The sequence below is a fragment of the Prionailurus viverrinus genome, chromosome A1 (assembly GCF_022837055.1).
Source record: "Prionailurus viverrinus isolate Anna chromosome A1, UM_Priviv_1.0, whole genome shotgun sequence".
In the NCBI taxonomy this organism is placed as follows: domain Eukaryota; kingdom Metazoa; phylum Chordata; class Mammalia; order Carnivora; family Felidae; genus Prionailurus; species Prionailurus viverrinus.
The window spans coordinates 180,291,806-180,308,410 of NC_062561.1; the positions used below are offsets into that span (position 1 = coordinate 180,291,806).

General features: G+C 41.6%; 1 protein-coding gene across 2 annotated transcripts in view; it reads right to left on the reverse strand.

The window, feature by feature from the left end:
• The window catches only part of DOCK2 (dedicator of cytokinesis 2), a 422,335-nt gene that overhangs the window by 280,332 nt on the left and 125,398 nt on the right, over positions 1-16,605 (reverse strand). For both annotated transcript variants that reach the window (XM_047853312.1, XM_047853320.1), the window contains exons 24-25: positions 16,147-16,217; positions 14,239-14,345 (exon numbers count right to left, since the gene is read on the reverse strand). In XM_047853312.1, the coding sequence (XP_047709268.1) occupies positions 14,239-14,345; positions 16,147-16,217 (178 nt within the window). The remainder of the gene's footprint in view (positions 1-14,238; positions 14,346-16,146; positions 16,218-16,605) is intronic.

Genomic DNA, 16,605 nt, shown 5'->3' on the forward strand with positions numbered 1-16,605 from the left:
TGAAATAAGTTCCCCTGCCAGCTCCCTAAGTCACTAGCATGTGCCCTTGAACCAGAAAGAAAGAGGCCCCTACCACACTTGAGTCACACTTCCAGTAACAATTTGTGTGTGGGCAGCTAACTGGCCTCACGGGAGCCAGCCAATCTTTGAGGGCCTTTCCCCTTCCTCTGCAGACTGGATGGCAGGAGGGACAGCTCAATTTCTGTTGGTGTGTATATGCTTACTTGGTGTTTAACATTTTTAAAATAGACACATTTTAGGGGCACCTGGGTGGCTCAGTTGGTTAAGCGTCTGACTTTGGCTCAGGTCATGATCTCACAGTTTGTGGGTTCAAGCCCCACATTGGGCTCTGTGCTGACAACTCGGAGCCTGGAGCCTGCTTCATATTCTCTCTCTCTCTCTCTCTCTCTCTCTCTCTCTCTCTCTCTCTCTCCCCTGCTTGTGCTCTGTCTCTCTTTCTCTCAAAAAAATAAATAAACATTAAAAAAATTAAATAGACATTTTTAGAGCAGTTTTAAGTTCACAGCAAAACTGAATGAAGGAACAGAGTTCTCATGTACCCCATGCTCCCCCCACACACACACAGTCTCCCTCCACTATCAACAACCATCATCAGAATCAGATCAATTTTTCAGAGATTTCTTTAGATCTAAACTGTGTAGAGAGAGGGGGAGGGGGGAGAGAGGGAGGGAGGGAGAGGGTGGGCAGGCAAGTGAGAGAGTGCTACTCTTGTAGAAGCAGGGGAAGTGAGCTGACTTGCTATCCATTTAAGGGTGAGCCTTCTTCTTCAGATCTTCTCTGAATTGCTAAATTTGACCACTTCTGTACAGCTGGTTGCTAATGTCCCTTCTAGCTCAGACATTTGATCTGCCTCCTGTGTGCTCAATACTTTAACACACACATGCATATACAATCCTTTAGGTCACTCTCAAAACACCCCACCAGGCAAGGAGAACAAGTATTTATCAGTTTCGTTTATGTTAAATAGAGCTGAGGTGTCAGGAGCTGTCCCCAGAGCCTGACAAGAGTTTCCTTCCGGACTTCCGTATCTATTGTTTTGGAGGGATTGAGTAAAAGTATGAGCACAGTCCTGGGTTTCATCACCATCTCAGAGATTCAGAAGCCTTAAGTGCAGCAACAGATATGTATGCTGGGGACATGCATACAATTAAAGGAAGTATGGAAGTCAGGAGCCTGGAGTTGAATCCCAGCTCCCAGTCTATGCAGAAAAAAGAGATAATAATAGCACCTATGAGGTAGGGTTGACAAGAGGCTCCACAAAGAGAGTGATACACAGCTCTCAGCTCATGTAGGCCCACAAACGTCAGAGTGAGAGACCTGACATGACCCGAAACCCTTCATCTGAGAGACAAATGAAATAAAACTTAGAGGTCCATTCACTTCTAACTTAGAATAAATAGGAAACTGTGAGGCTGAGAACCCAGCCAGCTCTGGTTTCACATTCTGTTCCACTATCAGATGATTACAAATAACAGTAATACTAATAATAGTCACTGGTGATGATGGTGATGCTCCATTTATGAGCCCTTACTAAGTACCAGACCCCATTACACCTCTCACAGGCCCTATTGCATGTGAGGCTCACAATAAACCAATGAGGTGAGCATCCTATGCTGTTCCCATTTGGCAGATCAGTAGTCAGATGCTCCTAGAGGTGACGTGTCCTAGTAAAGGCAACAAAGTCAAGAGTAGATCCAAGCTCTTGTTCTGAACGATTGTCCTGTGCTGTGCCTCAAAAATGGGATGTCTTTCCTCAAATAATTGTACCCTCTTTAGCTGAAGCCATAATTAGAGCCTTGTTTGCCTTTGAGTAATTGGCTTCCCTCTTTGCTCTGGTGTCTGGTTCCACTTGGGCAGTCGCTCCAGCCTGGAGGGTATCACACTCAGCAAATCCACTTTGGCTGCCTGGGGCTAATGAGGGCTCTTGAGGTGGTTTGCATTTAAGTGCCTGGTACTGCAGAGAATATCCACACACAGACACACCCCCTACCATCAAGGATGACAGTGGAGTTGTAAAAACATGTCCTTCCCAAATTGGATCATACCACTCCAGCTTTTTGCAGAGGACAACATGGTCTGCTTTCTGCTGAGTTTATCCTATATGGAGGAAGCACAATCCTGTGTGACAGTGTGTGTGTGTGGGTGTGGGTGTGGGTGGGTGTACATTCATGTGCATGCATGTGTAGGGGAAGAAGAAGGGACACTCAAAATCCTTGATAAGCCCTGGGAAAGTTGAGCAAGATTTGTGTCCAACAGTGAAGAAATAATGAGCACAGAGGACAAAGATTTGTCTATCAAGGTTATGAATTCCAACAAGTTTTTCTAGCACTAAATTAAATGAACCCAAATGTCCCTAAATAGGAAAATAATGAAATCAGTTGTAGCTCACCTATACGATAGAGACCTATGAAGTCCATAAAAATGACATGGGAAAATATCCCAAACAATTCTCAGTGAAAGAAGCAGATTACAAACTTGGTAAAACATTATCTCAATTATATAAAATACATGACATGAAAGATGGGAAGAATAAACAATGTTTATCTCTAAATTAGGAGCTCATAGATGCTTTTATAGATTTCCAAATGTTCTACAAAAACACAGTATTTTGATAATACTAATTTCTATAAATAATAAATGTCATCTTTCCCAATCCTGGACCAGCATTCCCAGGAATATGCCCAATGAAGCTGATGATGTGGTCAGAGGCCCCCATTTGCAAGGGACTTTGTCAGGCAAAGATGAACGCTGAGTTCTGAGGCTTGAAAGTCAGGGTCTTTGGCGAGACAGGGTTCCACCTCTGACACTACAAGGTTGCCCCAGAGGCAGTTCTCCAGAAAGGGGCTGTAGCGCACTCATTATTCTCTGATGTTTGGCTGATACCCTTCCTCCTCCATAAACCTGTCATTCCAAAAGCACTGTTCTCACTGAATTCTGGTAATAATCATACTTACAGCATTATTTGTAAGTCATACTACAAATTTGTAATAAACTTATTCAAACCCTATAAATCATTTTAAGCCCATAAATCATAAATTTACCCCAGAGGCTTGCTGTCCTGGGTCCATGCATAGGTTTTACTTGGCCCGCATATTGTTTAAAAAAAATCTATCAGCAGGTTCCATATAAAAACACGTTTGTAGAACTTCCCTCCAAAGAGGGGAAGATCAGGTAGCATTGGGCCCACGTAATGACGTGGCAATGATTCCTTGGCACTGATTCACAGCCCTCCTGTACACCCAAGGCGTGGACGCCCCCTCCCGGTCCTCACCACTCCCTGTCGCCTCTTCACCATGAGCTGAGTTGTAATTGATCATTCTCACTCTGTTTTCTTAGTAGCAGAGAAAGATTTCTCTGTATACTTGTCTCTGTCAAAGGTGGGGAAATGAATGATTAACCAAATGGTACCATGCTTTAGGAGAAAATAGAAGGAATCACATTTCTTTCCAAAATGAAGAAAGTTCTCACATGTTTCAAAGGCAAGAAAAAAATCTGTTATTAAAAATATATATAAGTGAAGATTACATTATTAAAAAACATATTGATAAGGTTATCTTATCAAACAGCATGATAGCTATCACTCTGCACCTTCATTTCTATTTACCTTCATGTGTAGGCTCAAGTTGGAATACCTCTGGGGTAAATCTTTTCTCTCTCAACTGTAAGCTCCCTGGGGGTGTGGGCAGAAACCCTTCTGTTCAAACACTGCACAGCAATTTGGAGCGTGTACTGGGAATGAGACTCCACCTGGTATCTTGGCCCTCTCATGCTATTGGTCTGTGGCTGCTGGAAGGTTTCTCAACCTCTCTAACTATCAGTTTCCTTACCTGTAAAATGAGGATATTAATACCTACCCTGTACAGGGAGGTCATGATAATGAAATGAGAATATGTGTGAAAAAACTTAGCATAGCAGCTGGTACTAAATAATGGTTAAATAAATGGTGGCCATAAAATTATTTATTACTATATTTCTTTCATAGTCCCCATAGCATAGTGCTGGCTACGTTTTTAGATTCTCAATAAATATAATTTGAATTGAAATCAATCTGCAGCTGGTTTTCAATTCAGCTGTATTGTGGTCTTAAGGAAACTTCCTTCTATTCTAGGAAAATTTTGGTGGGGGCAGGGGGAGGAATCAGCAAAATCAAACTTAAGTCCTCCTAAAAGCCTCAGAATGTCCTAAAACCCTGACTCACTATAATTTAAACCATCTACAACTGTAATCTCACAATGAAAACAAACAAAACAATTTTGGAGTCAACATATAAATGTGTAAAGATTTACATAAGCTTTCTCATTGTGTATGTTTCCACATATAAAGAATCACTCCCAAACTGGGAAAGAATCCCATGGATCATGGACTGAAAGGCACAGAAACAGCCTGATCCTGCAGTTCTCTAGTTTTAATGAGGTACTTTTTTTTTTAATTGCTGAAGAGTTGATTTGGATTGTCATTAAAGAGGTAATCTGGGATTCCCCCCAATTAAACCATACTTCATAATGTCATTAAAAGCTACTATTCTAAGTATTTTGGGAGGTTCAAGAGGGATTCTTTTCTTTGATTGTATGCCAATTTTTTTTTTTTTTACCTCAGACCAAAAAAAAAAAAAAAAAAAAGGACACTTTACCAAATCTCTCTTGGATTTATTCTGCAGCTTATTAAATCACCGTCTTCTCTGATTCTAGATCTGAAGGTTTCTTCCCAAGACTGAATTCTGCAATCAGTCACATTGAAAAGGAAAGAGATGTGAGGGACAGCCTCTTCTCTGATCTCCAAGTGTAGAAGGGACATTTTGGAACTGGATGTAGCTTTGTAACACTGTAGGTGGGAGGGACAAACCCCTATTTGAAGAGCTTTGATGTCTCCAAATGCTCTGATGAGAAAAAAAAACTTAGGTCCTCAAAACTCAACAGCTCTTTCTTGAAGAAAATAAATTGGCTCCAGTACGTAAATCCTTTTACCTTTTCCAAGGTTCTGAGCTTGGCTGTGGGGCCTTGAGGGCATCATGCAGTTTCCTTCATCTGTTTGACTTTGTATAAAATGGCCTCATTCCTTGCTCCCAGCTCAGGCAGGCTATTTTAAAGTGTTGGGGGCAATATGTGGGAGCGGAGGTTTTTAGGCACTAAATGATGGTCAAAAGATTCAGCAATATTATCATTGTGAATCAAAGAATGATTTTTTAAATCACAGGTTTTCATATTGGTAGATCTCTAGAAATCTCATTATTGTTCAATCTATGATTGTATAGTTGATCTACAGAGGTTATGTGACTTGCCCAAGACTACGCAACTACACAGTAAGTGAGATAATGTACATTAGTGTGCAGCACAGAGCCTGGTGCATAACAAGCACTCAGTAAATGTCAACTGCAGTTGCTAGTGTTGATTTTATTGTTGTTTCTATTATTCAGGTCTCTTTACCCTTCGTTCAGTGCTCTTTTTATCAGATACATAAAGAAACCACCCTACAGGCCCAGTCATTTCTTGCTATAAGAAAAATGATCATTCGAAGGAACCATCTCATTTCTTTCATAACTGAGAAGGTCCAAGCCTGGAGAAGTGCTATGTCTTGCCAATAACACAAGAAGCCAACACAACCGAGGAGCCTAAATTTGGGACTTGCCTGTGGAAGGAGAGGCCTGACCCTTCTGATCTTTCCACCCTTGACTAGTAATAGCACAGAGGAATTGTACACTGTGTACCAGGGATTGAATTCAGGCTCCAGCAACCCTCCTTACCCTCAAATCTCTGGGGAAGAATAATGTCCTGGAAATAGAAAATGACACTGGCATGGAGAAAATAAACTGTCCCACACTTGAAACTGGGAACAATGTATGGTCAAATGGGGAAAAAAAACAAAAAAGATTAAAGCAGACTCCTACCTCACACCATATATAAAACATAAATTCTGTTGATTGATTACAAACTTGTGTATCAAAAATAAAATGATAAAATTCTTAGTAAAAATATAAATGAAAATCTTTTAGCCTTGGGATTGGGAAAGATTTCTTAAACAAGGCATAATAAGATTTGACTATTAAAATGATAAATAAATTGATCTTAAAAGAACTTCTGTTAGAAAAACTGCTCTTAAGCAAATGAAAAGGTAGGTTACAAGTATATAAATGAGAGGAGATATCCTTAATACATAAGATCAGCAAAATATGCATATGAAGAATACATAAAATCCTGCAAATCAATAAGAGAAATACAATCAACCCAACAGAAAAATGAACAAAAGAATTGGACAGACCTATCACAGGCATGAAACACAAGTGGCAAAGAAACATAAGAAAAGATTTTCATCATCACTGGTGATCAAGGAAATGGAACTCAAGACAGTGAAGACTTAACCTCACACTTATGTCTTTGGTAAAACTTGAGAAGTGGGACAATACCCAGTGTTGAAGCGACTGGGATCCCTTATGCATCACTGATGGGAATGTAAACTGATGCAACCACCTTTGGAAAACAGGTTAGCACCATCTCTTGAAGTCAGGTATTCAGATCCCTTATGACCAGGCAAATCTTCTAGTAGTTGTATACCCCAAAGAGACTCTTGGATATTTGCAACAAGAAGCATGTACAAAAATATTCTTAGTAGCAATGCTTAACATAGAGAAATACTGAAACAGTCCAAGTGCTTAAAATTACATAGTTTATTCACAATGAAGCCCTCCACAGTTGTCAAAACAAGGAACTCCAGCAACATGTAATATGGATGAATCTTAGTAAAATATTAAGTGAAAATAAAGTAAGTGTCCCCCCCTTCCACCAATTTACTCATGTTTCAATACTCTTTTCAGAAAGATAAAATAACCAAAGCACTAGATATATAGAGATGCAATAAAACTGCATAAAAAGGAAAGCAGAGAAATGATTAAAGAAGATTCTAGAATGTGGTCACCTTTGGTAAAGAAAGAGCCACACAGTTATATGCCACTGATTGTTAAGTTTCTAGTCTTTGTTTTGGGTAGTGAGTGTATGAATGTTTAATTTATTGTTAACAATAACTAAATGAATATGCAAATAAACAAAAGCAGACCCCTGTGTGGACCAATGATGAGGTATATTATGACTCAAGTGCTGTGATGCCTCCAGTTCTGTACAAGTAAAGTCCTTTCTTTCTTTTCCCTGTTTGTAAGCAACTCTGGCCATTTAATCGTATGACTGCCAAGGTCCAAAGACCAGTTTCTGAAAGCTGGTGTCAATGGAACTCTAAGGAGAGTAGGCACATAAAGAAATAAATCATAGCCCTTATCCATAAGCAGCCTGCTCCATCAGCACAGACAGCCCCATAAACAGACAAACGAGACTACAGGATGTCAAGTATCACAATGGAAGTCTGCACTACGCACCGTGGGAGCCACTTCTCATGACCTGCACTGCTTTCCTTTCCCTCACTCAGGCTCCTGGAGTTGTGTTTCCAAATCCAGAGGCGTCAGCTGGAGGGCTACCTCTATCAGAATCTCCTTGGAGGACTGATACCATGCACATCACTCACTCCCTCACTCCATCTTCAGAGTCACAATCTTTGGCATAGGGTCCAGGATTCTGCAATTTTAATGAACTCCGCAGGTGCACCTAAGGTTTGAGAAATCACCCTCACAGAGGGTCTGTGCCTTGTTTTATCCCCTTTGTAAACCCTGATCATACTGAACTCTCTACCATCACATCTTCCCCTATTGGTCAGGTACCCTGGCAGCCACCCCACTTTTATAGCCCCTGGGGAAAGAGTTGGGGAAGGCTTCCTCAGAAAGGAAGGTGTGACAGAGGGGAAGGCTAGTGCCCCCTCTGCTTGAGGTTGAGACCTGCAGCCACAAGACATGTGTGTCCCAACAACCTCTCTTGAGCCAAAGTCCCAAGGAGAACCATTTTAGATAAGTTGTGGAGAAGGCCAAAAGCAAAGTCTTTCTTCCCTTTCCTAATTTGGTCCCTGGGACACAGTTCCAGATGCAACTTTGGAAAGAGGGAGGGGACTATTTTGAAACTGAAAGACTGGTTATATCTGACGCCACAAGGTACCACTAAATGAAAACTTTAAATTGCCACAGTACAATGTGAAGTGAAAACTCAAAAAGATTAGATTAAAAACAAACAAAAACTAGAAGCTGTATCATCTTTGCACGCTGAACTTGATGCAGAAATTTGCAAACTTGCGACTGTTGTGTCCCCACTACCTCCCAGGCTCAACCTACACTAGAGACTGAGTAAGTGCTGAATGGGGCAGACGTGTCATGCCTACTTACTGAAGACTGGACATTTGGTTTGGGTCTTAAGGGGATGAGTAGCAGCTGCTGGTTAGTGGCTGGGGGTAGGGGAAGGCGCTGGGGAGGCAGAAGAACTCATCCTAGATAATATTTGCAAAGAATAGAAGTATGGAAGGCTGTGTACAATAGTGTACAATGCCAGGAGAGACAAGAAGCCCTCCACAAGACGAGCTCATGTCCTGGAGGAACAGGACTTGTTCTCTTACTGCCTTTTCCTTCTGAATGGTCTCAGAGCCCAGCCTGATGTGGACATTCCAAGCTCCAGGTGGCCTCCTAACACTACTGTTTGCTGCAGCTCTGCTCTGAAAAGTTATAGCAAAAGTTACAGCATCAAGAGTTCCATTTCCCACCCAGGCAAGGGTCCCTATACACAGCCGTCAGAGAGTTGCCCAGCATTTGAAACAGGGATAAGGAGTGGAGGATACAAGAAAAAAAATACCTTAGGAGGAACAGTGAGGCATGTCTCCTAATATGAAAAAGAAAGCGCTTTCAACAAGAAAATAGGCACTGTCTTCTCCTTTTTATTCATTCTGAGAATAAAGCATGGTATAGTAGAAAGAAGATGTGTTTTGTTATTCAAATGACTTGTGCCCTGAATCCAACTCTAATACTTACTACCTGTGAATGGCAGAGACAGCACTCATCAAAAATTCCATGTGTATCCCATCACTTCCAGATTCCCTTGCAGCTAGGTTAGGAACTTGTGGTGGGTTCTGGCCAAAGGACTGTGGATGCACTTGGTGGGTGTCACTTTCAGGCGGACATGGAGGCCATGGTACCAGCTAGAATAGCTTCAGAAGGGACAAAAGGTGCAGGGCCCCCCATCAGACTTTACAAAAGAGAGAAATAAACCTTTACATTGCTAAACCACTGAGATCTAGGGATGTATTTCCTACTGTGGCATCACATAGCCCGATACATGAATACCCTAATATACTGTGTAATATTTGGTCTCATTGGGATAAAAGTTACTTGATATTCCAGGCCTTGGTTTCCCCATCTATAACATGGGAATAATAATACCTATGATATTAGGTTGTTGTGAGAATTTAATACATGTTTATGTCCTTTATAACACTTAATGCATAGCTAGCATGTAATAAATATAAGTCTTGCTCTAAAATGCTATTGATGGCATTATTATACTTGTGGCTATTACTGTTATGCAATAGATACAATAGATACTTTTAAGTACACAGCAAGTATGTAAAGTACTCTGCTGGGTAGTTTTACATATGTTATCCCATTTTTGTAGGTAAGAAACCAAGGTTCAGAGAGGTTACTTGTTCAAAGAACACAGCTAGTAAGCGACCAGGCCAGGACCAGAAACAAGAATTACCTGAATCAAAAGTCTGTATTCTCATGGCAACTGTCTTACTCACATTCTTCAGATGTGGAATCCTGGAGGTTCAGAGATGTTACATAAGTTCACCAAGCACAGTAATAACTGTAGAGCAAGAGGACTCTCCTCTGCTCCCAGGCCAGTGCTGCAGGGATGTGCTGATTAGCAAAGATAAACCCCATGGCACTGGGCACAGCCACCTGTGCCCCCACCCCCCATGGGGAGCTGTGGGTATTGTGGGCAACAGATAAGAGGAAGGGGAAAGAAGGAAATTACATCCTGATAAAAGAAAAACTGGATGCTTTGTACTCAGAGAAGAGCTCCTCAATAAAGTTTCCAAAGAAAAACCTACTAGCTGAAAATAAACACCAGAAGAATTTCCAGATCTCTGTCGGCACTGTGTCTCTTGTCTCTGTCTCTCTCTGTCCCTTTCTGTCTCTTTATTCCCTTCTGTCTCACTTTCTGTCTGTCTCTCTCTCTCTCTGTTTCTCTTTGTCTCTCTCTGTCCTTTTGTTTTTTTTCTTTCTGTCTCTCTCTCTTTTGGTCCCTGTCTCTCTCTGTTTCTCTATCTCTGTCTCTGTCTCTCCCTCTCCTCCTCCTCTGTTTGTTTTGGAAGTTGAGAAAAGCGAGCAATGTGGATCCTAAAGCAGTTTACACTGAACCAGATGGTTCATCTGATTAGCATCAGACTAAAAAGACACATTACTTAGAGATTAGGTTCTCATAGGGACAAATCTGTTCCAAAGGCACATAAGGTTTGCTTTTCTCGCAGACTCCCCCCAGAGCTTTCTCAGGGCATATCTATTCCTTTCTCCCATCACCACCAGCGGGCAAGTCTGAGCTTGACTTAGAGAAGATAGCAAATTAGTCTCCACAGATTTCTTAGTCTCCTCTCACTGAACCCTGAAATCATTCACACTGGGTGGGCCACTCCCTGTGCGACCTTGGCTGCTTGAGACTCTTAACTCCCTCACACCCCAGGCTAAAAGGCCATATTATGCCATTGAGTCCACACAATAACCCAATGATACCTGTTCTGTGGTTATTCCCACTTTTCAGATGAAGAAATTGAGATTTACAGGATTAAGTAATTATTAAGTAATTTACTCAAGATAATAGGTCTAGGAGAAGTTGAGATTAATTGCTTCCATGAAAGAAGAAAGGGGGGAAAGTGTGTGTGTGTGCTCACACGTGTGTGTGTGTGTGTGTGTGTGTGTGTTAAAAGAGTCCTACAGAACAAACCATCATAAAAGATGGCTGTCAAGTGTTCCAGACTGTGTAACTATGTTGAGGTCTACAGCAAGACAAACAATAAAACGAGAAAGCACAAACATCTCACTCTGACCTGTATTTCTTGTAGCATACATAGCACAGGACTTTCGCAAAAATAAAGGGAAATGAAATTAAGATTGGAAAGAAAAAACATTCAAAATCAGAATAGGAAGCACACATAGGCCAAGGCCTTTTTATTGAATAAGTTCTGTGTTTCTCAGAGGTTGAGGATATACATGTAGCTTCCAGGGAAGGAAGGAAGCTTGGCTTCCATGCAACTGTCACATTTGAAGGGACCCTCTTATTGCAAGGAATTGGGAAGTCAGAACAGAAGCTAGGAAAATGGAAGGGGCAGCAGGAATAATAACCACAACACCCATAATAACAGCTATCACTTAGTATAGGACACTGTGCTGTGATAGGTACTTTAAATGCATTATTCACTTCATTAGCCACATGGTAGCCTTCTAACATAGACATGGTTATTATTTTTCCATTTCACAGATGAGCTTACTAAGGATCTGAGAGGTTAAGTAAATTGCCCATAATCACACAGCTAATAAGAAAATGAACTAGGAATTCAACCCAGGCCTAGTGATATACAAGAACGGTGCCCTTAACCAGTAAACCTTGTCTCTCCCCCCTCTCCGTAGGATCCTCCTGAAGATAGGCCAATAGGATAGTCTGCCAACATTTCAGAAAGTGCTTAAGAGCCTTCTGGCCCCTCTGCTTGATGTCAATACACATGTTTAAGGCTGTGAGTACAAGCTAATGTCACCGACAATACTCCAGGCAATTTGCACATCTGGCAGTTAAATGAGTGCAGGCTCAAAGCAAATCACATCCCTGAGGCACAGGACACTTCACAGGGAGAGCAACAGGAGGGATTTCATTTCAGCTCAAACTTGGCCAAGGAATCAAACTCACCTTATTTAAGGGTATAAAGGAGATACCCAAGAGCCAATGAGACCCAGCAAGCACGTATGAATTCAGATTGTACTAATTTGGAACCTGAGCACTTAAGAAGAGGCATAAGCTGATGTTTCCCTTTGGGGTTATTTTGGGAAGAGGGTTCACTTAGCAAATCAATAGTGGGAGACGAGTTACCTTTAAGCTGTGCATACTGCTTTCACATGTGAACCAATGATGGATAGACTAATTACACATTGCCTCCCCTTTGAAAGATGTCTCCAAAGAGTTCTCTGTCCACTATTTCTGGTCTCTGTAACTGTTTAAAGGGAAGAACTTTGCATTTCTTTTCCAACTGTGTACAACGCTGGGGCTGGCCTTCTGTCTGTTAATATTAATCAGAGGGTTTTTACCGAATCTGAAACTCAGAGACACAGCAGGACTGGTGGGTAGCAACTGTCCAGCCTGTGATTATGCTGACTCTTGGGGGCCACCACCAGCCCGGGAGATGTGACTCCAGTATAGGAGTTACTCCGACTTCCACCAGCCTGGAGTCGACACCACATGCCCAATCCAGGACGGTGCTGGCACTCCATCTGGCCTTGATGCTAAGCCGGGTCCCTGCAATGACGGCAGCTCTGAACAATGAGGGGAAGCCAAATAGCCCCACTCTCTGCTGCCTGTGCAGTGCAGCACCATATGTACCTGAAGTCGTCCTGGTCCCTAGGGTGGGACTCAATTCATCTCTACAGTCTCCACAGTGACACCTCCCGAAACCCAGGAAGAAACTGCCAGGGCAGAAAGGGGCAGGCATATTTCAAAGCTTTCAGAGTGAGGGCAACTCAGTCTGATGTGGAAGTCAGAACATGAAAACCACAGAATGTCCACTTAAAAAACCCAGTACACAACAGATGCAAGAAGACTTACCAGGATTAGTTTCTAATCACCTTGCCACAAAACACCTTGTACAAACAAACCATATATTTGTTGCATTCATCTGTTGTCACACATCCGTCTGAATGGTCAGGAAACCACAGACACAAATATAAAATCACAAGAACACTTTTCTTCCCATGCCCTTCTCCTACCCTTAACTCCAGGGACAGGAATTCAGAGAGCAATTTTGGATGCACTATGTTAACCAGGCATTGGGGGAAAAGAATATTTACAGTGAAGTGGCTGCTGAATATTTCTGTGATTACTAGGCAATTTACGTAAGTATTCAAGCCCAGCTCTCTGAATAAATTTCAGCTGGGTGAGGACAGATTCTCTGCCTTCTAAGACCTCTTGCTTCTTGCACAGTTTGCTTCTCATTTTATCACTGACACCAGTGTGGACACAGAGGAATTAAAAATTGGGAAGTGTTGGCCTTAGCATACAGAAAACAGTGCTGACCCTCATCCTCACAGATAGGATTGATATCAGAAATGTCAAATGTTGCTGGAGATGAGGTGAATGATGAACTGACTTCTAATCCTGCCTGGCCATATCCAGAGGTGTGGCCCTCTAGGTCACTGACCTTAAAAAACAGGGCACCCCAAGGCTGTTAGCAGTGGGGCACTGGTCAGAGGACTGGTGGTTACCAGAGATCAGTTTGGGGTGAGCAGAAGCTCCTGCCCAAAACTAGTGTCATTCCCTGCTCTTGAGAAAATACCATTAAGTGAAGAAAGGCAAACTACAGGACAGTTGGATATTACACTATTATTTGAGTAATAATAATAATAAAAGATCAGGGAAGAACGTATAGTATAAATGTGTCTGATCGCTTATACATGGAGTATCCCCGGAAGCAAACATAAGAAACTGGAACCATTGGTTGCCTTTGGAGAAGAGATCAGAGAGATTATGAAGAGGGTCTAGAGGAACTCTTTTCATGTGGTACCTTTTCATACCTTTGCATTTTGATCCATGTAAACACATTAGCTATTCAAAGGTAATTTACATTTTGCAAAACTAAAACAAAAACCCCTCTAATTTCTACTCCATCAGAATCTGAGATGGGTCACAGGAATCCGCATTGGCTCTCTAGTTTATTCTTACACTCTGGAAACTTTGAAAACTTCTCTGTTACAGGTTCTTTCTACCAAAAAAGAAACTTTACCTACTTCCTCTCAAGTTGAAGACATTCATACAAGTATAACCGTGTAGGGGAAAATCTCATGGCAGAATGACTTAAAGATATGACTCCAAATTTACCACCTCATTAAACTCTCTCAGGAGGAGGAAACAATGCAACCTAAGCTTTCCTAAAATCAATTTAGATTCCGATGGCTAAGTTGTCAGCTACTTCCTACTTTTTGCATTTATTCAGACTGAGGGAGTTGTTAGAGAAGAAACCTTTGAGTCACTGGGTAGGTTTCTCTGGCCTGTTGAGCACGTGGTTTATGGCACCACTCACCCAGCCAGGATGCTTTGCACTCACCTTGCTTTTTAAAGAGGTTGCTCTGGACTATCTCATTCATAGACTGGACTTTCTGCTTTTGGAGTTTCACAGGGGGGATGCAGGTGTAGAACTCATATAGGAGTTGGCTGAGGACAGGAAAAATAGGAATGCAGAAGACAAATTAGATCAAGTTAGATGTTTCCCACATCTTGGCACTTACAATCCACTCCCAGACTGCCAGCTCTGTGGAGGCAAAAACGACATATATCTTGCTTCCTTGGCCCCACAGTTCCCGGCAAAGCATCAGATGCATAGTAAGCTTTTATGTCATTGGTGTTAGTGTTGACTACTAATAGCATCCAAAGAGATGTGAAAACCTGAAAATGATACCAGTAACCCTGAGCCCTTATGTGTATCAGACACATGCTTTGCACTTTACATCCATTATTCTAGTTAAACCTCATGACTCTCTGAGATAGATACAATACTTATCCCAATTTACAAGTGGAAAAACTAAGGTTCAGAAAGGTTAACTAACTTTCCTAAGATTGCGTAGCTGGCGGTGGGGGGGGGGGGGCGGGGTGGGCATTGAAAAACAAGGATTTAAAACCAGGTTCTGATTTTGTTACCATAACATTTTATTTACTAATGTTTTATAGTTAGTAATGCTTTTTAAGTCTTAAGATCAGAAGGGTCCTTATTTTTTAAAAAAAGCTATGAAAAGTTGTGAGTTAGAACTAGTTTAGGACATGAAAAAGAAGATAGTTCTTCCCAGATAGAGTGAACACAAAGACACCGCTGAAACAGAATTATAGCCCCTGTCAGCTTTCCAAAATCATCTCATTGTTCTCATTCATTCTTTCAAGTACTTGTTAAGCATCTATTTAATGTGTGACAGACAGTGTGCAGAACAGTGGGGATACAGTAGGAACAAACTTGGTCCCAGTCGGCATGGAGCTTACATTCTGATGGAGGTCGACATTACAACACAGAAGCAAACGAATCAATACAAAGGGATACGTGCAATGAAGAAAATAAATAGGAGTTGCATCACAGAGTAATGGGGTAGGGGGTGGGGGAGAAATTTAATTTATTTACAATATTCAGAAGTAGCTTCTCTGAGAAGATAACATTTCATTTGAGACCAGAAGGATGAGAAGAAGCCAGCAGACATCTTGATACAAATTAAAAAAGGACATTAGTGAGAAAACCAATGAGATCCAAATAAAGCCTGGGATGCAGTGAATAGAATTACAATGATGGTAATTCCTCAGTGTTGATGGATATGCCATGGTTACGTAAAATTTGAACTTCTTAAGAGAAGTTCGGTGAAGGGCATGCTATCTTTGCAACTCTTTCCTAAATATGAAAGTATTTCAATAAAAAAAGTTTTTAAAATCATCTATATATTATCTCGGAACTTAGGTGAATTTAGGAAAAAGAGGAAAGGACATACTGGTTCAGATGCCTCTATCCTAACAGCATGATCACCCTAAACTAGTGTTCATCTCATGAGACAAGTGGGGTAAAGAAGGAGAAAGCAAACGGGAGCCTATCTCTATTATTCCTGTAAGATTGCTCCCCATTTGTAACTATCCGGCATAGAGAGCATAGACTGGGACCCCCAAATAACCTTCAAGTCCAAATGAAATTAAGACATTTACAGCAACTATCAGTTCTTTAATCTATATGTTTGCATGCTGTATCATTTGTGTCACCAAAGAAGGAAGTTTATTTTATGTTGGTGTTCACCAAAGTCTGGCAAAATAAAACCAGAATGTCAAAATCCCACAGTGGAGGCCCTATACCAAATTCCCACCATGTGTCCTCCCCACCCCAGCTCCAAGTGCCCATCTAGAACCCCCCCCCCCATAAAAGCACTCCTCCATTCCCGCTGAACCCCTGGCTTGCCATCAGAGCCCAGGAAAGCACATGGTGAGCTCTCACCTGAGTAACTTCGCATCAAAGACCGTTTCCACATCATGGAGTACAGATGGGATGTATTTCAAAGCTGCCACCTAGGTGGAAAGTGAAATAAACATAAGGGATGCCCACATCCAACAACTCCACATGGTGAGGAGGGTACTTCACAACGTGAGAGGGATCAAGAGAGAATGACCCTGAATCCTGGGCACTCCTACAGAGAGATACAAGACACTGTATGTAGACTGAAACATTAGCATGCACTTCTTTGATTACAAAAGTAAGGCACAAGTTCTTCTATCTTCAAGGAGGAAGTAATGTATACAATGATCACAGACTTTGAAGTTAGACACCTGCTGTCAAATCCTGGTTCTACTCCTAGTAACCATGTGGTCGTGGACAAAACTTAACCTCTCTGATGTCTCAATGTCCTTATCTGTAAAATAGGGAAAACAGTACCTATTTTGCAGGATTGGAAAAATT